Source organism: Pseudopipra pipra, chromosome W (assembly GCF_036250125.1).
Source record: "Pseudopipra pipra isolate bDixPip1 chromosome W, bDixPip1.hap1, whole genome shotgun sequence".
NCBI classification, from domain to species: domain Eukaryota; kingdom Metazoa; phylum Chordata; class Aves; order Passeriformes; family Pipridae; genus Pseudopipra; species Pseudopipra pipra.
The window spans coordinates 9,801,951-9,825,302 of NC_087580.1; the positions used below are offsets into that span (position 1 = coordinate 9,801,951).

At 50.2% G+C, this 23,352-nt stretch overlaps 2 protein-coding genes and 1 long non-coding RNA gene across 3 annotated transcripts in view; 2 read left to right on the forward strand and 1 right to left on the reverse strand.

The window, feature by feature from the left end:
- Positions 1-3,682: 3,682 nt before the first annotated feature.
- The window catches only part of LOC135406023 (neurofilament medium polypeptide-like), a 187,087-nt gene continuing 167,417 nt past the window's right edge, over positions 3,683-23,352 (reverse strand). Inside the window, exon 12 of the mRNA XM_064640549.1 lies at positions 3,683-3,793. Within this exon, the coding sequence (XP_064496619.1) occupies positions 3,714-3,793 (80 nt within the window). The 3' untranslated portion in view covers positions 3,683-3,713. The remainder of the gene's footprint in view (positions 3,794-23,352) is intronic.
- LOC135406207 (uncharacterized) lies at positions 6,049-7,844 on the forward strand. Its single transcript, XR_010426225.1, has 3 exons — positions 6,049-6,611; positions 7,151-7,191; positions 7,815-7,844. It is a non-coding gene; the product is annotated as an uncharacterized LOC135406207 (long non-coding RNA).
- LOC135406051 (mitotic checkpoint serine/threonine-protein kinase BUB1-like) lies at positions 8,331-19,820 on the forward strand. The gene is made up of 10 exons (XM_064640597.1): positions 8,331-8,518; positions 8,757-8,896; positions 9,243-9,547; positions 10,240-10,292; positions 10,859-10,969; positions 11,836-11,931; positions 12,230-12,320; positions 12,719-12,794; positions 19,234-19,269; positions 19,692-19,820. Exons 1-10 carry the CDS (start codon positions 8,407-8,409, stop codon positions 19,707-19,709), a joined length of 1,038 nt encoding a protein of 345 aa, XP_064496667.1. The 5' UTR covers positions 8,331-8,406; the 3' UTR covers positions 19,710-19,820.

Below are 23,352 nucleotides of genomic sequence, written 5' to 3' on the forward strand. Positions count from 1 at the left end.
GGGTCCCACTTTGGGGTCCAATGACCCCCCCCCAGGTGTCTCCTTGCAGGGACACCTCAGGTCAGGGCTGAATTACTCTTTTATTTTCAGATAAAAAGTAGAAATTCCTGTTGACTGGTTGGATTCCCTCTCTTTTGGTCACTACAGAAAAGACCCTTTGAATAATTCCCACGTGCACTTGTGGATTCATTTCCCTTCCCTGGGCAGCCAAAAAAAAAAAAGGCCACAACTCTAGTGGCATGTAATAGTTTTGAACTGCTCTTTAGGACACAAAAGTCCTTTTTTCCCCCAAACCCTGTGCCTTTGGGAGTATTTTCCATGGTAGGATCCTCTGTTATTCCCCAGCGGATCTGTTTTCTCCTCATTTTCCAACTCCACCTGTTTTTCACTCCAAAATGCCCTAAACTGTAGCCTGGGTGTCAGAGACTGAAATGGTTAATTATTTATGTATTCTAGGAGACTTTTGCAGGCTTTTGACTTGCATGATACCTCTGATGAGCAATTGGGCCCCTCCCTCCCTCCATTGCTGAGGGTGTGAAGCCCTGAAAAGGCAAGAGCTGAGCTTTCAGGCTTTTGACTGTTGATACATCTGCTGAGCAATCAGGCCCCTCCCTCCCTCTGCTAATCTTGAAAGGCGGGAACCAGGCGAGACACAAAAAACTCAGCACACAGACCTAGGAGATGTTGGAGGCTCGAGGCACGGCCCGTGACACTAACCATGGATATAATAACCCATAACTTCTTGGAGTATGGGGGCTTCCCTCCTTCACTCCCAGCAGATCAAGGCCACCACTTCAACTGACAGACATGGAAGCATCGCTGGACCCCGTGGGCGGTGACTATATACATCTGTCCACTCTCAGCTTTTCTTTCCCTTACTCTCCCTTGCTCTTATCCTGCCTTTCTCTCCCCTATGCATTTTCTTCCCCCCCACAAAGGTTATCTCTGTGTCACATTGTTGTACAACAGCTGTTGTATGCTAGCAAACTGCTAGCATGCCTGTTGATACAGAATTGTTAAAATAAACCTTGCCAGTATATGTTTTCAGACACCAATTATTTAGTTTCGTTTCACTCTAATCCACCCCAAGGGAATTATTGATAAAAACCTGAGTTACCCCCTCTCCCCTTTTCCTGGGGCAGGTCGTAACACTGGGGCAGGAGGAATTTGGGGGTTGGGGACAGTAAAAAACTGCTGCATCACTTAAACCTTACTCAAAAATCAAGTGTTTGGGTGGGAAAAATGATCCTTTTGGTTCTTACATTGCAAACACAGGCAGAGGGTTCTTACCTGGAGAATATTTCGCTATGGAGCAAATGCTGGGTGCAGGGGCTGGTAATAATTTGAATTTGTTGATGTCAGGGTTTAGAGAGAGTTTTAATAAATGTGGAAACTCTTTGCAGCTGCCAGTGACCCACCAGCAGCATCCACATGCTGTGTCAGTGGATTCTTGTCCTGTTTCTTTGGGTTTTTTGCTTATAAATATTCCCCAAATCACTCTTGTAGGATCAGTTTTGCTTTGCTGAACCTATTAATTTTTAACTTTGTCTTGGGGAAAGGTAGAGCAGGAAAAGAATTTAGGAAAAACAGTGAACCAGGAGAGAAAATATGTCCAATGTGGGAGGTTGGAGCAGTGGTAACGGGAGCAAGCACAGGCTGGGACAGGAAACAGTGAACAGAAACGAGCCTTGGGGAAAGGAACAGGGTTAGAAAAAGGCTCTGACTGCCTGGGGGGGTAGTCTCAGGAATTATCAGCTTTTTGTGGTTTGATATTTTGACCATGGGAGCATCCTGGCAAAGCCCCAGGACGGAGCAGGACCTGCCCAGGCCTCGGGACCTGGGGCTGTTGTCCCAGATCAGCTCGTGGCAGGAGGAGCTGAGGGTGCCCCTGTCCCCTCTGTGCCCCCCCAGGGGTGGCAGAAGCCCCTTTGGGAGGCAGGTTCAGAGGCACCATCCCCTGTCCCAGGGGCTCCACGATCTGCCCTGCACAGAGTGGGCACACAGGGGGTGGGCTCAGGTGGGTCTGAAGGGCCGTCCAGCACCTTGTGGGGTGACCTGGGGGGTCTGGAGTGGGGACTGGGGCTGCAAACACCTCACAGTTGTGCAAGTCCTTGAGACAACACCTTCCCAGGGCACACAGAGCCGGCAGGAGCCAAGGCTGAGTTGGAAAAACAAGGCGAGTCCTGGTTCTTTGAAGGCTGAAATCACCTAAACCTGGCCAAGGGGAAATGGTGCTTGAATGTCCTGGGAGGAAACTACCCCAAATCAGGCACTTGCCTCTCTCCAGTTCCCAGCCTGAGCAGGAACTCGCTTGGTTTGCACAGGGGAAGACTCAGCTGCTGCGATGGAGCTGCTGCAGGGGAGGGCAGAGGAAGGGACCAGTAAGAACCAGTTCTTGTTTCAAAGCTGGGGTTGAGTTTAGGTGTTGCGGGCAGCTAAAATTAGCTCAGAGAGCTGGGGGGAGGAGGAAGTAAGGAAGGTTAAAGGCGTTTGCAAGCTGTGGGTCTGGGGCATGGTGCCCATCCCATGGTGAAGGGGGGGATGCAGCCCCAAAATTCCTTGAAGGCTGATGACAGCACTGGGATGCCCACCCCAGCTGAGCCTGGAGCCCAACTCACCTTCCTGAAGGTCCTGGCCCAGCAGCTCCTGCAGGGCTGTGACAGAACAAAGCCCCAGCAAGTGCCTCTGACACACAGCCCCCGGCCTGAGCTCACAGAAACCAACAGTGCCCTCGCTGGGCAGCTCCTGGTGGCAACTGGTGTCTGAGTCTCTGGGTTCCAATGACCAGAGCAGGGCAGAATAAGCAGGGCAGAAGCCATTGCTGCTCACCATGCCCTGGAGTCCCTGCTCTGATCGAGGAGATTACAAGGAACAGTGTTCAGGTGTTATCCAAAGGCAATTTTGAACTATTTCCCTCACTTGAAACACAAAAAAAAAGAGTGGGAACAATTTTCCCTCTTTTGATGCTCTCAGCTCTTGCACCCAGTAGAGTGTGCTGTCGGCCTCCCTGTTACTCACCCTAACAGGGCAACTGGGAGCTCAGCTCCATCCAGATACCCTGAAACTCCAGTTGGGCTTCAGGAGCTCCATCTACATTCCAGAACTTCCATGTCAGCTCAGGCTTGGCCTTGGTTTCCTGTCTGAGCTGTGTTAAAAGTATTCCGGCCTCAAGCTCCATTCCAGCCATCTCATTGACCCTCACCCATGGACTGTCTGTGTGAAGAACAGCTGGGGAAGCTCATCATCCCTCCCCTGTCCTGGAGGACTTCATCAACATCAACACATTTGGAAAGAACAGCAGCAGCCTCCAAATTCCTGGCACACAGGAAGGGCAGAGCTCTGCTGGAGTGCAGAAACCACAGTGGGATCGAGGCTCTGGTTCTGAACCCAGGGCCCAGCTGTGCTGCTGCTGGAAAGGCTCATTCACTTAAAATCCACGATTTCCAGGACACTGCCCTGAGACTTTGTGTAGAGCTCGCTGGGTAATTCAGTTGCACTTTGGCTGCTGCTGCCTTCACTTGTTAAAACCGGGCAGTGGATGGATCTGCCCTGGCACAGCAGGAACCCGCTCACAGGAGGGAGAAAAGCCCTAAAAATTGTCTCAGTCTTCCAGCAGCACGAGCACTTCCCAACACAGCGAGCTCAGGGAGTGCAGGAGGTGGGGGGCCAAGCTCAAGAGAAATGTAATGAGAGCCAGACTTTAATTTTGTTGATCAATGATTCACCTGCTCAGGAGTTGTCTGTGCATCTGTGTCAGTGCCCTCGTCTTCTGATGCACTTTCTATCGGCACAGCTGCAAAAGACTAAAGAGCCAAAGGAAGTGAAAATTAAACACACACAGGAATTGGGTAGAGATCCAGCTACATCTGACTTTGTAGATTCTGAAACTTGTGGTTTCAGATGTCTCGTGCCCTGTACAGAATCACAGAAACACAGACAAGGAGAGGTTGCAAGGGACCTCCAGAGATCATTTGGTCCAACCCAGATGGGACACCTGGAGCTGGGTGGCCAGAACCTCCTCCAGGGGCTTTTGAATATCCCCAAGGATGGAGACTCCACCCCCCCCACCCCACCCCCCCCCCCAGGTAACAATGTCTGTAAGACTCGGGGACTGGTTTGGGGCTCAGTGTCCTGGCTACACTTCTCTCTCCATCTTCTTGGAGATGTGCCTTCGTCAGGTAAGAGGTAACAGGCCCAAGCTGCAACATGAGAAATTCCCAATAAATGTGTGAAAAAAGGTTTTTGGTAGCTTTTTGCAATGAGGGTGATCAAATATTAGAACAAGCTGAGATAAAGGAGGTGCAATACAGCAACACGTGGGGCTGGGCTCCAAAGCCATTGTATCAGAAACATCGCTGCAGGAGCTGAGGGTAGAGAAGTCAAGGCCATTTCTGATGAAAGCTCCCTCAGTGCTGTCAGGTTTTGATGGCAGTTGTTTTGAACACTGTCTGGCCCTTGTGGTTGGCCCCACTCCTCCCTGTCTCCTTTACCACTCAGAGGAGGAAGTTCCAGGGTAGTTTGGGTCCTGTGTGCTGGTTTGGGCTGGGGCAGAGTTCCTTTTGTTCCCAGGGACTGGTGTGGGGCTGTTTGGGATTTGTGCTGAACACAGGGATGATAACAGAGGTGTTTTTGTTATTGCTGGGTGGGGTTTACACAGAGACAAGACCTTTTCTGCTCCTGGTGCTGCCACTCTGGGGAGGGGGCTGGAGGTGCCTGGGAGGTTTAACTGTCCACCACTGTTCACCTCAGGATGTCCATTCCCTCCCTGGAGGGGTAGGGAAAGCTTTGGGGGTTAAATCTGAGGGAATCTCTAGAGGAGAAGAACGAACAGTTTGTGTTAAAAATCAGGGAATCTGTAGTGGGCTGGAAGGGAAAGGTTTGGGGTTAAAAAGGAGGGGGAAGAGTCAAGAGGAACAGGCAGGGGCTTTTATTACACACAAAAGTCATACCCAATCACCACTGAAATGGACTTTATTGAGCTGCAACACAAATACATTCCCAGCAAGAGGAGCACACAGGACCACCCAAACTGCATCTGGGCTTGGAGGAACACCATCCTCTCAACTCAGGGAGCCAGGGGAGGACATTTGGGATCTCTCCTCGGTGACTGGATCCTCCCGATAAATTCCAACCACAGAAGATCTCCCTGCCACACTTAGAGACCATTCCAAGGGGTTTTCCCTTGGAAAATGCAAAGGTGAGGTGTGAGTACCTGGATTGCAGGGAACTGAGGGGAAGGTGGGGAACGAGCAGAGAGCAAACACCTTCAGCTGCTTCTCACTCCAGCCACTGCAGCAAGTGCAGCTTCCCTGGAATGTCATGTCCAAGCCCAACAGGTGAACAAACAGCTACTCCAAGAGTTACTTCCTTTGTACTTGAGGCAGCACAGACCCACCAGGAGGAATGGGAATCCAAGGGCACATCTAGAAATGGTCCTCCCACCTACCACTCTCTCCCCAGTTTTTCCTTCCAGTGGGATGCAGGTGACACTCCCCAGTGACAATAAAACAGGAGGCTGAGACAGCACAGCCCCCAAAGCCTCCCAGTCTCCAGCTGCTGCACAGACCTGTGGCCAGACAGGACCCAAATCCACAGCACAGCCTTGGGGGAGATCCAGCTGCTCATTCCCAACCACAAACAGTGGTTAATTTTCCTTTCGTTTTAATTTTTTGTTTCATTATTCTCTTTAATTTTATTTTCTAATTTTTTTGTTTATTTTTTATTTTCCACTGTATTTATTTTATTTTATTTTATTTTATTTTATTTTATTTTATTTTATTTTATTTTATTTTATTTTATTTTATTTTATTTTATTTTATTTTATTTTATTTTATTTTATTTTATTTTATTTATTTTCCATTTTATTATTTTATTTTATTTTATTTTCAGCTTTTTTTTTTTTATTATTTTTCATTTTATTTCATGTTTCGTTTCCCCCCCTCGGACTTCACGGCAGCGGTCCCGGCGAGATTGACAGACGATCCAGCCAATGGAACCGTGGTGCTGCCGATGGAGGGCGGGGCGAGCCGCGCAGTGACCAATGGGAGAGCGGTGCGCAGGTCAGGGCAGCCAATGGGCAGGCGTAGGGGGGCCGTGGGGCGGCCAGTTTGAATGGCGGGAGCGGTCGGAGCGGATGGCCGCGGACAGGGGATGAGAGCGATACTAGGATTAGTGGGATTGGGATCGGGATAACGAGACTGGGAGGGGGGCGCGGCCCACGGAGTTGTGCTGGGGCCCGGGGGCTCACGGGGCTCGGTTCCCCCCGGGGCTCTTCCTGCTCCTCCACGATCCCAACGCTTTTCCCTGCCCTTTTCCCTGCAGGAGCCACGAGGCTCAGATCCGGAATTACCAAGGGCCAGACCCGCTGGAGCCCTGGGACAGTTCTTATGGCTTGTGCTACCTTCTCCTGGGCAGGCAGAGTTCATCTCTCCCCCTGGCCAGTATTTTGAGTACCTGCACGGGCGGGGAATCGGAGCAAAGTCCTCGGATTTCTACGTGGCTTGGGCTCAGCAGCTGCTGAGTGAAGGCAACATGCAGGGGGCAGGGGCTGTGCTCCAGAAAGGGCTCCACAACCAGGCAGAGCCCCGAGAGAACCTGCAGCAGCTCCACTGGTAACTCTGCGACCTCTTCTCCTCACCCATAATGCTCATTATTAGTCCTAATTAACCAGGCGTGGCGCGTGGCTCGTTATTTTCTCTGCTGCAGCAGAGGCAGATCAATGGTTGTTTTTACTAAATGTTAATGAAATGCTTCTCTGCTGGTCAATATTTGTTGGGTGTTTTGGAAGGTATATGGAGAAAAACTGGCCCAGAGTGTCTTCAGTGAAATAGGGCCCAGAAACCAAATCCCTGAGCTCAGAGTCTTGGAGTTTTCAGCATTTAACTGGGAGGAGTTAAATGCAAGAAGCCATGTGGAATGTAATGTAAAATGTAAAGCAAACCCCCCACTTTCTCCTCCTGCTGCCCTTTGCAGCCTTTTTAGTTTTGTAGCTGTGGAGGGAACAGGAGATGTCCACATACAATAAAAATCCTGGTTGTCACTGTTACTTTTCAGGGCACGATTGCAGTAGGAAATCCAAGGTTCCTGGGAGGTGGGAGGAGAGGGAGGCAGAGGATTTCATGGTAATAACTGGCATTTTTTTGCAATTTAGCTGGTTGCAGAGTTCTGATCCTGGGAATCCTCCTTTGCAAGGTGAGGCTAAAAACACCTGTCTGAGTTGGAACTCCACTAAAGGAATCTTTAACTCAATCAGTTTTGCCGTTGAAGAAAACAAGTTTTCTGCTTCATTTTTCCCCTGTTTTCCTGACCATATTAAAAATTCTTAAGGAGACTGTATTCAAAACAAGTTACTAATTTTCCAATGCTTCGAGTCAATAAAAATGCATCAGTGAACAAATGATTTCTGCTCATTTAGTGAGTAGAAATATCTATATTATGTTTTCTGTCCCAGGTGCTGCTGCTGTAAAACCACTTTAGACTTTCGATGCTGTGAATCAAATGGCTCCTCAAAAAGATGGTTCAAATGTTAATCCCTGCAATAATCAGATAAATTATGAAGAATTTGGGCATTGGGGGAAAGATGCTTCATCAAAAGTTTGGATTGATGAGCTTGACTGAAAAAGAAAGATAAAATACAGGAGTGTGGTGTGTCTTACAGCTGTTCCTGATGTTTTCCTGCTGCACCACATCTCCAGAGGAATTATGTCATTATTCTTGGAAGGAATAATATTATCAGTGGATTCTGTGCCAGTTGTGCTGCTCGGATTTTATTTTCTTTCTTAGTTTGATGTTTTATCCCCTCTGCTCTGCTTTAGGGTCCTGATGCTGCTGGTTCTCAGCCCTGTTAAGTGTCTGGGTGGGGTGTTTTTAAAGCCACACTGTGTGAGAGCGTGTTGTAGACGACGGGATATCAATTTACACGACCACGCAATTGATCATGGCTTATCCAACTTCATTGCTGCGTGCTCTGTGCTTATAAAGGTTACAAATTAGCTTCATACATATTACAAAAGCTAAGCTCATCATTGGCTTCTAATTACCTAAGTTATATTTGCGCAAATGCTGTTTCTTTAACCTTCTTGTGGATACTTGTTTGCTATTTGCTCTGCTTTCCCATCCGCTTTATTCTATTCTTCTGTCACGTACACAGTTTCTCAAACACAGTGACCTTCTGATAGTTTTCTCTTACCGTGGGACCAGAGCTATAGCATCTCTCTCATGTCCTCTTTCTATCAACCATGTTTCTGCAATACTTTCCACAAGAGCGAACTTGCCCCGAGGATAAAATCCAGCAAACCTGACCCTTTCCTGCTTTTTCCTCCCAGGAGGTACATCACCTACATCTCCAAATCCGAGGTTCTTTCCAAGCCACCTTCTCCTGGCGCTGCTGAGTGTGAGCAGGTCCCGATGTATGCCAAGAACCTGCTGCTGTGCGAGGGCTCCGAGCTCTGCTTCGAGGAGCTGAGGGCCCAGAGATACTTCAGGAGATACGAGTGCCTCAGGAGGCAGCAACAACTGGGTATCCCTCTTTTTCCACCTCTCCAAACAACTCCTTCCTGGCTCAGCTCATCCCCTGGGTTTGTCTTTTTGAGCCCCGGTTGTCCTGGTGGTGTTTCTCCCGAGGGACAGTGAGCAATTAGTGCTAAATATTGTGGTGCAGACCAAATATATCTGTTTGAAATGCAAGCAGCTTGTAAGGACCACATTGAGAAACCCAGGATTGATTGTTTCATTGAATATCGTTGTTTAATCATTAGTGGAAGAGGAGAGAGACTTCCTGAGGAAAAAGGAGTTGGCTATGCTGGAACTCCAGGCCCTGCAGAAGAGGCTGGAAGAGCTGAGCAAAGGCCTGGAGGAAACCAGGCTGGAACCAGGAGCTGAACCGATCCAGAGGGTGGTGAGTGTGTCCTGGGATGGGCATGGGATTTGTCCCACAAAATTGAACCGTGCTTGAGGAACCAGAGTGGATTGTTCACCAAATCTGGAAGTTGTGGCTGCAATACTGATACAGGCACCTGGAGCAACTTGGAATACTCAGATTTTAGTGGTTACACCCCCAAGTTTGGGTTTGTATCTCTAGAGTCCAATTTTAGAAAGTTCTCCAAAGTGTGACAAGCTGCTCTGGTCGTGCAGAACTGAAGGGCAAATGGCAATGACTGTACCTGGGGGGGGGTTTGGGTGTCGAAGGACGTTTCTTGGCCGGACTTTGTGGGATGTTTGAGCGTCGTTTCTCACCCCTAAAGGTGCCCCCATGTACCAGGCCCAGCACAGCCCTGCCAGGGGACTGCGTGGCACACGTTCCAACCTCAGGTGTGCCCGAGGTGCCAGAGCAGCCCCAGTCCAGTGTTGGCCCAGCCCCTGCTCCCACCCTGCCACCAGTGAAGCCCCTCGGCCGCCGGGTCCCATCAGCCTCCCTGTGGGAAGGAAGGGAGGAGAAGGACACAGCCAGAGCTCAGCCAGAGCTTGGGGAGCTCCAGAAGAGTTTGGTGCACCCTCCCTTCAGTGCTGTCTCAGCTCAGGAACAGGCACATCCCAACTCAGCTCAACAGTGAGTATGAACAGGCTCCTTCCATTTGTGTCCTCAGCGCCTACACTGGCTGGGAATGAACTAAAAAGGAGTCTTTCTACCCCTTCTGAAAAGAAAAAAACAAACCCACCCACCTGAAGTTGCCTGTGGAAACTGGTATTTGTTAGGCACGGAGCAAACTTAGTCCTCACTGCAGTGTTTAATTCCTTTAACCCGCTGTGGTTTAATTATGATAAGAGGGAATTGGGTGTGTAACTGCCTGGCTGTCCCTGGAATAAACACCAGGAATGCCTTGGTCATGCAGATCCCACTCCGAGGTCTCCAGAGAAGGATAAAATTGTTGGTATTTTTCTGCTGCACTTCTGCTGTGGGACTGGGCCAATAGAGGACACAGAACTGGGGGCAGAGGGAGAAACCCAGGCTGGCAAAGGGAGGGTGGCTGAGTAGGCTTGGCCAAGTTGGAACCAGTTATTCACTCATATCATGGAATTCCTTGGAGGCAAACTGTGGCCAAGGAGAGTGTTGAATGCATTTTAACCTTTCTAAAGAACTCTGCTGCCTTCCAGGTTTTGTATTCACTGGCAGTTGTAGGAGGATCTTTCAGGGGTTGATATTTAATAATATTCTAAAGGACTTCTCACTTCACTTAGAGATTAAAATGGGATTTAAACAGCTTTTATTCCAAGCTAATGTTCTCACTCTTTCCTCTGAAGGCACCCTAACAAGAGATCCACTGGATTAACTCCTGCTGTGGATGTGAAGGAAGGTGAGGAGCCCAGTTTGGATGGACACTGATGCTGTTGGTGTGACTGGTCCTGGCTGGGGATCAATAATTGCGTGTGGACACTGGTTCCAGCCCTGGCAAAGCTTTTTGACTTCCCCAGCTCCATCCCTGTGTGTCTGGGCAAGGTCTCTCTCCCTCCCTTCCACGGATCCAGCCCCTGTTCCCACCTTCTGGGCAAGGTCTCTCCCTCCCTTCCACGGATCCAGCCCCTGTTCCCACCTCCCGTGCAGTTCCTTTCCCAGGGCAGTCAGGAGATCCCTGTTTGTCCGCGCTGGGATAATCATTCCTGTGAATTGCAGACAGGTTCCTCAGGGGCCACCCAGCTGTCCCAGGTCTCCCTTGCCCCTCAGGGCGGTTTCCCTTGGGAACCTACCGTGCATGTCTCTGAACAAGCCAAAAATCCCTCCCAAAATCCCCAAATCCCGTGCTGTCGTTCCCACCGCTCACCTCGTTCACTTCTCCTCACTGACATTTTCCTTGCTGCTGGAATGTCTGTAAACAATCCCGGGCTCCTTCAGGAATGATCTGATCTCTGTTGCCCTTTTCAGCCTCTGGAAATGTTTCCCAGGCCACCTCGAACACCTCTCTGGGAGGATGGATGTGGGCAACGCTCTTGAAAGCTCAGCCGTTGCCCACAGGGCACATGAAGGAAGCCTTGGGTAAGATCTGGGAATAACATCCTGCTTCCTCTGGAGTTAGTGGGATCTGGCCTGGAAATCCGAGTGCTCCACTAGCCAAGGAAGTTCTTTAGTGACGGGCAAGTGCACCGTTCAATCAATGAGGAAAATATGAAACCAAAATATGGGATGTGGATGACCCAGAACTTTGGGGCAGAAAGAGGTGCTTTAACAGCATCCCAGTAGCCACATCCCAGAAATCCGTGGAGAAGGCTTTAACAGCATCCCAGCAGCCACATCCCAGAAATCCCTAGAGAAGGCTTTAACAGCAGCCACATCCCATAAATTCCTGGAGAAGGCCCTGCCAGGCTTCGTTGGGAGTGTGTTCTCTGAGCTGCTCCTGTCACTGCTGTTTGTAGGCAACAGACCAATTTGGAAGTTGTCAGCTCTTGGTTGATGTTGAGCTGAACAAACCTCTCTGAAAAGAAAACAAAAAATAATCCCCCAAAACTTGTGGCATCTGTTAGTTTTTCAAATATCCAAGTTTTCCAAAAATCTGGGAAATTAAAGGAGAATTTGCCCCCTTGGGAGACCTTGGAAGGTGTATGGTGGCCAAACTGGACCTCCCTGTGTCTGTTCAGTTGTCTGGGGGGGGTTAAATGTATCTGGGAGGAACAATTGTTACTGGCATTTGATAAATGATAAGACCATTATAATTAATTACCTTTTGAGACTGTTATAATTAATTGGCATTCGATTTGTCTACAACACAATGGAAGAAGCTCTGAAAATTTCTTTTGCTGGGAATGTTATTCCTGTAGGTAGTTTTTTTTTCTTCACTTTTTTTTTTCCTTCATTTATTCTTTATTTTCCCTTCATTTTCCCTTCCATTTTTCTTCATTTATTAGACTTTCTCATGGATATATTTCAAATGCCCATCTTGCCTCAACCATCACCCCTGGAAAGCAGCAACGTCGAACTGGAAGCCCTTTGCAGGAAAAATGGTGTGTGCTATTTCTTTTCCCAATCCATGCTATTCCATCCTTTATTTCCCATTTCCACGTCCCATCAGGCCTTGCTGTGAGAGTCAGGACAGGCTGAAACCCAAGGTTTTACAAGAGTGAGCACAGAGAGATTTCCCAAGTGGCTTTGGGCTGGAAAAATCTGATTTCCAAGCATTTATTGGAAAGGGGATTTGAGTGGGAATTCTGCAGGTGGAGGGGCCTGGGTAGGGGGGGAAATGGGGCTGTTGAAATAATCTTTGTTGGGTGAAGATAACATTGGTTTTCTCTTATTTTTCAGAGCCTGATGGATGTTTGAAAGCTGATGGTGCTGTCCCTGCCACTCGGGCATTTTCCATCTTTCAGGATGAGAACAAAAAGGAGAACAGCAGGTGAGGAGGGAAAAAGGAACAGCTGAGCTGAGCTCGTGAAAAATTCCATCTGGGATTGATTCCATTCCATAGAACTTTGCCATGGCTGTGATTCCAGTCGGGATTGGCTTGGATACAACTGGTAGGAGCTGTAGGAGAGTGGCAGGAGAAAAGCTGTAGTTGCTACCCTGGAATTGCCCAACTTCCCTGCTTGGACAGTGCTTGGGAGTCTTCATTTTCTGGGGAATTTGGGGGTAACTCATTTCTTTGAGCTGCTGCAGCTTCTCCAAGGAGCTGCAAACGGGACTCTTGAAAAAAGAAATATAAAAAAACTGAAGTTAAACCAAACAAAGTGTCCTTTGATCAGTGTGCCTGGGAAAGCTCCTGGGAAGAGGAGTTCTAAAATTCCTGTTTTTCAGGATCCCTCAGCTCAAGAACAAGGCAGAGGAGTCCAGGAGTCTTGCAGAAGGTTCCTTGACTGACCGTGCAGCAGAAGTGAGTGGTGATCCTGCAGGGATTGGCTTTGGAAGTGGGTTATGGAGTTATGGGGGTTATCAGATTTACCTTTTGTCCTCTCCCAGTCCCACAATATTCTTGGGAAGGATGCCAGGCTGAAGTCTGGATGCCCCTTCCCACTCCCTGCAGATGGGATGAGCTTTTCTGGATTGTTAATTCTCATAAAACTTCTGGTTTGGGAACTGGGGGGCAGTTTGGTCCCCCCATCCCTTACTGAGACTAGGGACACCCCAGTGACCAGTGACCTCTCAGTGTCTCTCCTCAGGGAGGCATCATCAGGGGAGAGACGAATGGCCAGGTGGGTGCCAGGAGTTGTTCTGGGCCCAGACCCTCCTCTCTCATGGCCACGACCATCCAAGGCACCCCAGTGTTTCCTGGGGAGGCCTCTTTCTCCGGGCCCCCACTGTAATCCCATCCATCCCAGTACACCCCAGTACACACTCAGGACATCATTTCCCATCCATTTCCTCCCTGCTTTCCCCCCAGTCCTTTCCCTTTCCCATTGCCCAGGACAGTGGTGTCCCCAAATCCCCCTCCTTGACACCCCATCCAATTCCTCGATTTTTGTTCCCTCTGCCCCTTCTGCCTTCCCCTGCTACCTATGTCCCCTGTCATGGCCCCAGTATGTAGCGTGGCGGGTACTTTACATGGTAAAGAAGGATGTACGCTCTTCTGAGGTGGTGATCAAAGAGAGTTTATTTCAAATTTGGCGATTCCCTTTATACCCTGATATCATGTGACCTTCTAACCAGTAGGGTTATCCATTTAGATGCATGCTCCTTTGGGCTTCTCAGCCCTGGCACGTCCCCCGTGCCTTGGACACGTCTCCTACATCACCCCCCTCTCAATTATTTAAGAAGGTCACAAATCAGTGTAATAACAACAGTGCAAACAATCAGAACAATGCATTGTAAACTACTAAATCTTGCAATGACCCAGCACATCGCTTGCTTTGGCCTCTTATACCTCTGTGGTAAACCTTATAAAACTTTCTTATATTCCTAAAGGGTACTGCAACTTGGAGAAATAACTTTATTAACCTAGGGGCCTTAGCCCAACCGTGTATAAACTTATAACCTTTATTAATCTGAGGGTTTTTATTAACTGGGGGAGTTCAACCTTATTTAAGAAACAGGATAAACTTAGCAAAACTAAATTCTTTTAAAGTGACCTTGTGGCAGAGGTAATGTTATTTTGTGAGGTGTTTTGTGTTTTAATATTTGTCCAGTCAAACAACTTTTTTTTATTCATTCACTCTTTTCATTCATTTTCATTCATCGGCGGCTGCCACTCCTTCATCTCACATACAGATTTTTTACAGACTGCTTTTTACCACATTGGTCGTCCCTTAATGTAAACCTGAAATATAAACATAACTTTTTTATAACTTCTGCGTTACTCTGGTTCTTGCTGTTGTGGTTGTATACCTGAATAGGGTTTTACACACCTGGAAGGAATCCACTTAAGTTCTTTTCCCGTCGCCACACAGGCATAGCTTCCCCCCCAAGTCACAAAATCTAGGGATCTCGTCCACTGTCCTGAATTCAGGTTTCTTACCATGACCAGTGGTTTGGGAGAGGCACAAGCCTGGGGCCTATGTTGCCTTTCATACTTACTCTTTTCAGTGCTGTCACAATTTAAAAAATTGATAACATACATAGCTTTTTACAGATGTTCTTGCGGGCTACACAGATTCTCCCCCTTTTTTGTTGTTCATTGAACATGTGTTTCAGTGTGTGATGTGCTTTTTCAATAATTGCCTGTCTTATGGGTTAGTGTGGAATGTTTGTGACATGAGAATTTTTCTATTTGATAGGAAGTGGAGTCGATTTATTATTAGTGTTAATCTGCTTTGGAGTACCCAAGGTTGCTAAGCAACTAAGCTAGTGTGTTTTACACTTTTGGTGTTTTGTTCAGTGGATGCTGTGGAGTTATATTTTGTGGATCTGTCAGTCATTGGCCCTGGCATGTTAGCATGTGATTTTGTGTGTATTATATAGAAATCAAACCTTCTATGAATCACAAGAAACCAAACAGAACGCATTTCAAAAAACAGGTGAGGGTTAACAATATCTCAAAGAAACTAACTTTCAGGACGGGGAATTAACCTTTCAGTATAACAGGCATAGTTACAACATTAAAAGGTTGTTCAGAAAATTTTCTCAAGGCAATATGAATGGCAGTCAGTTGCAGAACCTGTACAGAAGTTTGGTTCATGTTCTGTAGTTCTCATTCCCACTGTTCTGTGGCAGGATTTACTCAAGTCATTGCAGCCTTTCATGTTTTTTCCAGATGCATGTGTGAAGACTCTGAGGCCTTTTACTGGTTTATTTTTGCATCTGGTAGTGGCCTTTGAAGGCAAATTACTGATTTCTGCCCACAATCTGTGTTTAGGGAGATGGATTGAAATATTACCACTAAAGCTTGCTAAGGCAGATTGGAATCCCGCATCCTCAGCCAGCATCCAATTCAAATTGTCCTTCATAGCTGGGATGTAGGTGATGGTAGGATCCCTTCCGTCCAGTTCCTGCAGTCATCCTCTGCCTTTAATGACAAGCTTAGCAAACACTTTGTTAATGGGCCACACAGTCTTAGGTGGTGTGTGGGGCAGAAAGAGCCACTCCAGAATTAGCAGCGGGCCTTTCTCAGTTTGATCCCACTGAAACAAGACTGCAAATGGCTGGTACCTGCTGGGAACTAAGGCTAGGCAGATTTGCAGCTCAGGATTTCTCCTCCTGCCCTGCCTATTCTCTATTGCCTTGGCACAAATGTCTAACGCTTGCCTTGCCTCTGCTGTCAGAGACCTGTTAGACATTAGACTGGAGTCCCCCCTTAGCAGCACAAACAGAGGGTGTAGGTCCTCTGTGGTTATGCCTAAAATAGGCCTTAACCAATTTATGGCCCCCAGGAGTTTTTGCAACTCATATAAAGTTAAAGTGTCCTTTACCTCGAGCTGCAGTGGCTGTGTGGAAATTTCTTGCTGTGTGATCCTCCGTCCAAGATAAGTCCAGGGTTGTGATGGTTGGATCCTCTCTGAAACAACCTGAAGTCCTGCATCTTGGACAGTTTTGGTTAGAGCAGTAATAACAAATGGCAGTTCATTTCTTGTGGCCGTGGTTATTAATGTGTCATCTACATGATGGTGTATGATAATTGTCTGATTTCTCATCGGGTTGTTTTGCATCCTCCAAGGAAGGACAACCCAGCAATAGTTTTGCATGGGCTGTGCATTGTTCAAGGCCATGATGGAAAATGCAAACCTTGGCGCATTCTCAGGGTGCAGAAGGATGGTAAAGAAATAGTTCTTTAAATCAATTATCATTAGAGGCCAATTTGCTGGAAGCTTTATAGGTAGGGGCAGTCCAAGCTGCAAGGCTTCCGCATGCTTTATGACTGTGTTTTCTGCTCTTAACATTTGTGGTGTTTTCCACTTCTCACCTTTCTTGGGGATGCAGAACACAGGGGTATTTTTGGGGCTGGTTGTTGGCACATTGTGGCTTGCCTTAAGCTGCTTCCTCTCTTGCTCGGGAAAGCAGGTGGCAGAGGGGATGATAAGCAGCACGGCAGCAAGCAGTACAATGCTTATGGCATAGCTTTTGCCTTGCTTATGGCACCCTGGGTATAACTCAGCCCATTCCCTGCTGCTTAGGTAGTTGTGGGATGTTGCTGCTAAGGGTCTCCAAGGACAATCTCTCTGAGTGTGGTTACTGTCATCACATGTAACACAACTAGCTCTGTGTCTGGCCTCATCTTTTACTCTTAACTGGGCTTTTAGGGTTATAGCAAAAGGGTTAGATTGGTGTTTCACAGAGCTAACTCTTTGGTAGGGTTGAACTAAGCAATGCTGTAGCCTTCCCTTTCAGGAGGGGTTTGCAAAGCTTGTCCACAGCTTGAGCCTGCCTTTTCAAAAGCCAATTGCTTATACAGCATGTCTCTGGTTTTGTTGTATTCTACTTGTTTGGCTATTACACCGCATATCTCTCTATGGTATTTATATTGTGTATCTATTGAACTATAATTTGCATCCCCGGTTAACTGATGTGCTGTTACACCTGCCTGTGGGTCACTGGCATAAGCAGAGCAATTCTCCCTAAAATTGGCCAGCCACACATTGTCTTACAATCGTGTGGCATACCTATCAACCGATCCTTCCCCGTTTGCTACTTCTCTCCCTCCCGGCAGAACCATCCCTGGTCTCTTCTCCTCATCCCCCCATTCCTCCCCCCCTGTGGCCCCAGTGAACCCGGTTCCTTGTGGGGGGTGGTGGGGGCAGCGAGGGGGGGGGTTTACCTCCTACTTTGTGCCTATGGGTGGGGCGGGGCAGCTCTGGGGCCGGAAGAGACGGGTCGGTTTCCGGTCCATGTGGCGGGCAGGATGGTGGCACCCATCCCGGGGCACATGGCCGGCGATCATCCGCGGTGCGGGGTGGCAAATATGCTGGGTTGCCCCCCCCATCGCTATTAAAGGGCCCTCTGCGCTGGTCCCATGGGCTGGGATCTCGCATCACAGGCCCCGTCCCTTCCCGCTGACCTGCATCCCTTTGGCTCCTGGTTCCTGACCCGAAACTTAAATCACGAACAGCTCTTCTCCCTCCCCCTGCCGGACTTTGTGTGTTTAAGCTTCCCACGCCTAAAAGTCAGGCTGTTGCCAGCAGCGTGAGTGGGGGGGTGTGTGTTGGTGTTGGATGCATGTGTTGTCCGTTCGTGTGCTCTGCTTAGTGCAGACATTATGACTTGCCAGGCTGGAAAAGCATTGTTAGCTTGGGGGTCTCCCCCCTGCGCTTTCTGTTTTATAAGGTTTCCTATTTTGTCCCATATTTCTATGTGAAGGGCTTCAATTAATGGCAGTTCAGGTACAGCTGCCTTAATAAAGCGTACCAGTTCTGTTAGTTCTGCCCTTGTAGCTTGTATGTGATATGGTTTTAGCAGGATAGCCAGTGCATCTGTGTCCTGTGATATCTCAGTGGAGAGAAAATTTCCCATTTTACCTGTGAATCTCGGTGCTGTAGACGTGCGCTGCTGGAGAGTCTTTGCTATTTGCTGGCTTGTCCTGGTTCTCCGCGTGGGTGACAGAGGCGCTGTCTGTTGGTGGAGGCGGTCGGGCTCAGCGGCGGTCGGGCTGTGGCAGGCGCTGGCAGCGAGCGGCGGCGGCAGGTGGTCAGCGGCAGGCGATCGGCGCGTCTGTGGTGGGGCGGCGGCAGCGGCGTCTGCGGACACATGGCGGCGGCAGCGCCATGTGGGGGCGGGCATTGGCGGTGTCTTCAAGCAGTGTCTGCCGGCACCAGGGTGGCGGTGACACAGCGGCAGGCGCGGGCAGCTCAGCGCGGCTCAGGCGCGTGGCGGCTTTCGGCACGGGTTCCCTCTGCACAGTGGGGGGCTCGGGGCTCTCCGGCAGCGGCTGGAAGCGGCTCCGGGGTTCCCGCAGTTCACTGGGCAGTGCGGGGGTTCCGGCACTGCGGCGGGAAGTCGCGGCGCAGCACACACTTCGGCTTCAGTATATCCCACGCTGCTTTGAATGTGGTGCGGGGGGGGCACGGCGGGGATGCGGTGTGGCTTCTAAGCGTGCTACGGAGCTGGCAGGGGCGGCGGGCGTGGCGGTGAGCTGCAGCAGTTTCTGCTAGGCAGAAAACGATGCGGGCTTCGCAGGGTCTGGCGGTAGCACTGAGGATGTTGGAATGCGGCAGCGGCGGAACTGCTTTTTATGCACATGGCCGAACCATGGCAAGCGACGGGTAGCGGGGCTTCCTCTGGCGGTTTTAAGGTGCTCCGCTGCCCGGGTCTCCGAGCTGCAGGCACTGCACCGGTTAGGGAAAAGTCCTTGCCATGTGCGATGTCGGCGCTGCCTCTCAGCGTGACTCACCGCTCCGGCATATGTTGGAGTACACTCCGCCCTATCTGGCCGCCTCGATCTGCCGTTTTTTTCTTTTCTTCTTGTCTTCTCTCTTCTTTTCCTGTGCACTATCTCTTATATTTTTGGAGCTCACTAAACTAGGATTGCGTTTCTCAGACGCTCTGAGACAACGACTTAAAGACGCCTGCGTTTTTTCGGTGAAAATTCCCGTCTCGATAAAATTGAGACTACCAGAATTGCCAATTTTTGTGCCCAATTCAGGATATGCTAAACTGACTTTATATAAGTTGAAAAGTCCCTAGTTCGGGTGCGCCATATGTAGCGTGGCGGGTACTTTGCATGGTAAAGAAGGATGTACGCTCTTCTGAGGTGGTGATCAAAGAGAGTTTATTTCAAATTTGGCGCTTCCCTTTATACCCTGATATCATGTGACCTTCTAACCAATAGGGTTATCCATTTAGACGCATGCTCCTTTGGGCTTCTCAACCCTGGCACGTCCCCCATGCCTTGGACATGTCTCCTACACCAGTACACCCCAGTGTATCTCTAACCCCGCCTTTCTTCCCAGTGCCCCGTGACTGACCAGGTGGAGCTGCCTGTCCAGGTGAGAAATAATGGAGGGTCCTCTTCCCCACAAAGGGTCCTGGAGGGGGTCGTGGGGGATTCCTGAGCCCTGCAGGGTGGGCAGAGCTTGAGGAACGCAGAGGGACACGAAGTGGGCTGTCCCTGATCCATGTCCAGGTGAACTGGACAGAGCTGCCTCCAAGCATTTCCTTGCACTCAGGGGGCTCTGCAGACCCTCAGGGTCACCATGAGGGCAGGGAGGGGCTCTGGGAGACTTCAGGGCATCCAGGGGGAGAGGCTCTGGGGGCCCCATGGATCTTGGGAGCCAAGTCCTGTCCCAGGTATATCCAGGGTTCCAATTCCCTTCTTCTGCCCTGGGTCCCTGCAGAGAGAGGGTCAGGACAAGGCCCCTCTCATGTGCCGGTGGACACCGGGGGTCCCATTTTGGGCTCTGTCTTTCAGGACTGGAAGTGGTGGTGACACCCATGTCCTGTCTCCCTCCAGTGGCATGAGGAGATGATCATCTCTGGAGGACCCCCCTGATCCCCTGGGTACCCTGGGAATTTCCCTGGAATGATCAATAAACCCCTGATGCAAAGCAAATGCTCTCTGTGTCCATTTGTGTCTTCCAATGTCCATGTGTGTGTTCCCATGTCCATGTGTGTCCCCATGTCCATGTGTGTCCCCATGTCCCTGTTCCCTCCTTCTCCAGCCCCAGCACACCCAGTGCCTCTCTGGCCGCACCCCCACCATGAGCAGAGAGGCTCAGGGGGCTCCTGGGGGTCTCTGCACACGAGATCTCCTTCACCCCCTCCATGTGCATTCTGAGCAGTGCAGGTTGGGGCATCATGGAATGTCCCTGCTGGGGGCTGGGAAAGGCAAGAGGCCCACGGGGCAGCCCCTGGAGCACCTGGACCTCCCCTGTGCTCTGGGAGCGATGGAAAGGGGATCAAAGGGGCCAGCGGGTGTCAAATGCCCCCAGATCTCAAGGGCCAGGCTCGGGCTGAAGGGATGGAGAGCAGCCCTGCATCCAAGGCCATGGGGACAGTGGGGGATGAAAAGCAGGATGGGAGCCAGCAGTGGGAGCTCACAGCTCACAACCCCCCGTGTCCTGGGCTCATCCCACAGCGTGGGCAGCAGGGGAGGGGGGTTCTGCCACTCTGCTCCGCTCAGCTGAGACCCCACCTGCAGTGCTGCCTCCAGCTCTGGGCTCCTCTGGCTGTCTGCAACGCACCCGCCCGCAATGGCAATGGCTTGGGGGGATTCCCCTGCCAGCCTTGGCATCTCCTGCAGCTCCATGGGCTCCTCAGCACAGCAAAGACACGGATCTCTTGGGGCACTTCCAGAGGAGACCACCAAGGGGATCCCAGGGCTGCAGCACCTCTCACATGGAGACAGGCTGAGAGAGTGGGGGCTCTTCAGCCTGCAGAAGAAAAGGCTGTGGGGAGACCTCCTTGGGGCCTTCCAGGACTTCAAGGCAGCTTCTAGAAACATGTGGGCAAAGGGTTCAGTAGGGCCTGTCACAATAGGACAGGGGCTGAGGGGTTTAAACTAAAAAAAAACTTCTTTATCTCAGACTAGAGATAAAGAAGAAATATTTTAGAGTGAGAATGCTGAAACACAGGAACACATTTCCAGGGAGGTGGTGGATGCCTCATCCCTGCAAACATTCAAGGTCAGGTTGGATGGGGCTCTGAGCAAGGTGATATAGGAAAGATGTCTCTGCTCCCCCCTCCAGGAGAGGCCCTGCCCTGTGCTGGGTGATGGGCAGCTCTCAAAGGATGCAAGTGCCCAGAGAGCAGAGGGAACACACAGGACCTCTGTTAGCAGGGACATCTTCAGATGGGAATAGTTTGGATCAACTATGCTCAGGCTCCACTGTTTTTTTGCCTCTCTGTGGTTGCACACAACGTTTGGAAGAGACTGATAACCACGAGGTGCCCCAGTGTCACAGGGTCCCCTTGGTGACAGGAGGTCGTGAAGTGTCCCACGGACTTGTGGGTGCAGAGCTTTTGGAGGTGTTCTCTGACCCAATCTTCCTTGAACAAGGGAAGGTCTTCCTTCCAACATTCCTATATCCTGGTCTCCTGGGCCAGAGATCCCTGAGGGCTGGTCTTGTCAGGGCAAAGGTGTTCAGTAACTCTGCCTTCTCTGCATCCTTGCCATGAGCAGAGTGGCTCAGGGGGCTCCTGGGGGTCTCTGCACACCAGATCCTCCTCACACTCTTAAGGGAATTTCCCAGGCTCACCATTCCCAAGACTCCCTGGCAGTCACTCTCCCACCAGTCCAGACTGGCACTGCTGACCCTCAGGCCCCTTCCCAGCAGCAGCAGCTCCAGTGACCCAATGGATCCCCTGTGACTCCCCACACCCCCCACTCTCATAGTCAGACCAGGTTTCCTCACTGCTTCCACCCCAGCTTTCCCATGGAAGAGTCTCTGATGCCTTAAAAGCAGTAAAACAATTTATTTCTTGTGAAGAAACACAAAAACAGGCTGAGCTGGTGCCTCGAGGAAGGACCCCCAACAAAAAACTCCTTGGAGTTTTATCTCCTCACAGTCCAAGCACACAAAACGCTCTTCCTGCTGAGTCCTGGGCTCCTGCCCTGTCTCCAAGTGTCCTCTCCCTTGGCTGCTCCAGGGTCAGCAGCTCACGGCCTTTGGGCTGAGGCCCCTCACCCAGAGCTCATCCCACAGCTCCAACTGCAGCTGCTCCCTGAGCCACCTGCACCCACGGGATTCCTCAGCCCTGGGCACCACGAGGCCCCCACAGTGTCCCAGGGTCCCTTTGGTTCTATGAGCCCCCACAGTGTCCCAGGGTCCCTTTGGTTCCATCAGGTTCTGGTACCGAAAACTGGGAAACAAACTCTCCAACCAGATTTTGGGTTAGAAAGCCCACATGACTTCATTCAGTGTGCTGGGTGCATGAAGATAGCTCCATAAAGCATGCACACCCACCAACCTCACAGACCACTTTATCACCATCATCACGGCTGGGCTTCACCAACGAAGATTTGGGAAGGGCTCTACCCACATTTGCTACAAGCACGCTGGTGGCTAAAGAGGCCAATGTGAGATAGACAAGATGGGTTGCAAAAGGCACAGCAGAAAGACTCCTGGGATGGGATCAGCAAGACACGATTCTTTCTGTGCTGTCTTTTCTCCTCAGGGGTGATCCTGCTGCGCTCTCAAAGGGAGCAGCAGCGTTATAGATGGGGTGTCTCCAGACCTCCCGACTGGAGGCCAGAGTAGACCAGTTATGATGATCAATGTGGCCAAGGCTGAGATGTTGTTTCAGGCAGTCCTTGTATCTCCTCTTCGGGGCTCCTCTCTTGCGGCAGCCGGTGGCAAGTTCCCCATAAAGCAGGACCTTCGGGAGGCGGTGGTTGGTCCTTCATCCTGGAGACGTGCCCTGCCCAGCACAGCTGTGTTCTCAGCAACATGGCCTCAATGCTTGTGCCTGCTGCCTGTTCTAGAACAGACGTATTGGTCACATCATCTGACCAGTGGATGTTTAGGATTGTGTGGAGACAGCGTTGATGGAAGCGTTCGAGCAGTCGCAGGTGGTGGCGGTAAATGACCCATGATTCGGACCCATATGAGAGAGTAGACAGCACAATGGCTCTGTAAACACTGATCTTGGTACTTTTCTTCAGGTGTTTATTTCGCCAGACTCTTTTATGGAGCCTTCTGAAAGCTCTCGATGCCTTTGCTAACCTGTTGTCTGTCTCTCCGTCAATCTCACCGTCTGAGGAGATGAGGCTACCCAGGTAATTAAACTGCTGGACTGATTTGAGCTCTGATTCGCCAATGGTGATGTGGGGGTGATGGAAGACTTCCTGAGGTGCAGGCTGATGGAAAACTGTCTTCTTCAAGCTGACGCCCAGCCCAAAGAGCTCAGCAGCCTCAGCACAGCAGGATGTTAAACGCTGCAGAGCTGCCACTGTGTGAGCCACGAGGGCGGTGTCAGCGTAAAGCAGCTCCCGGACAAGATGGTTTAAGGTCTTGGTGTGGGCCTTCAGTCGCCTTAGGTTGAAAAGGCTTCCATGGGTACGATATGGGATGTAGATCCCACCTTCTTCTTCGAGGTCTGCTGTGGCCCTTTGGAGCATCCTACTGGAAAAG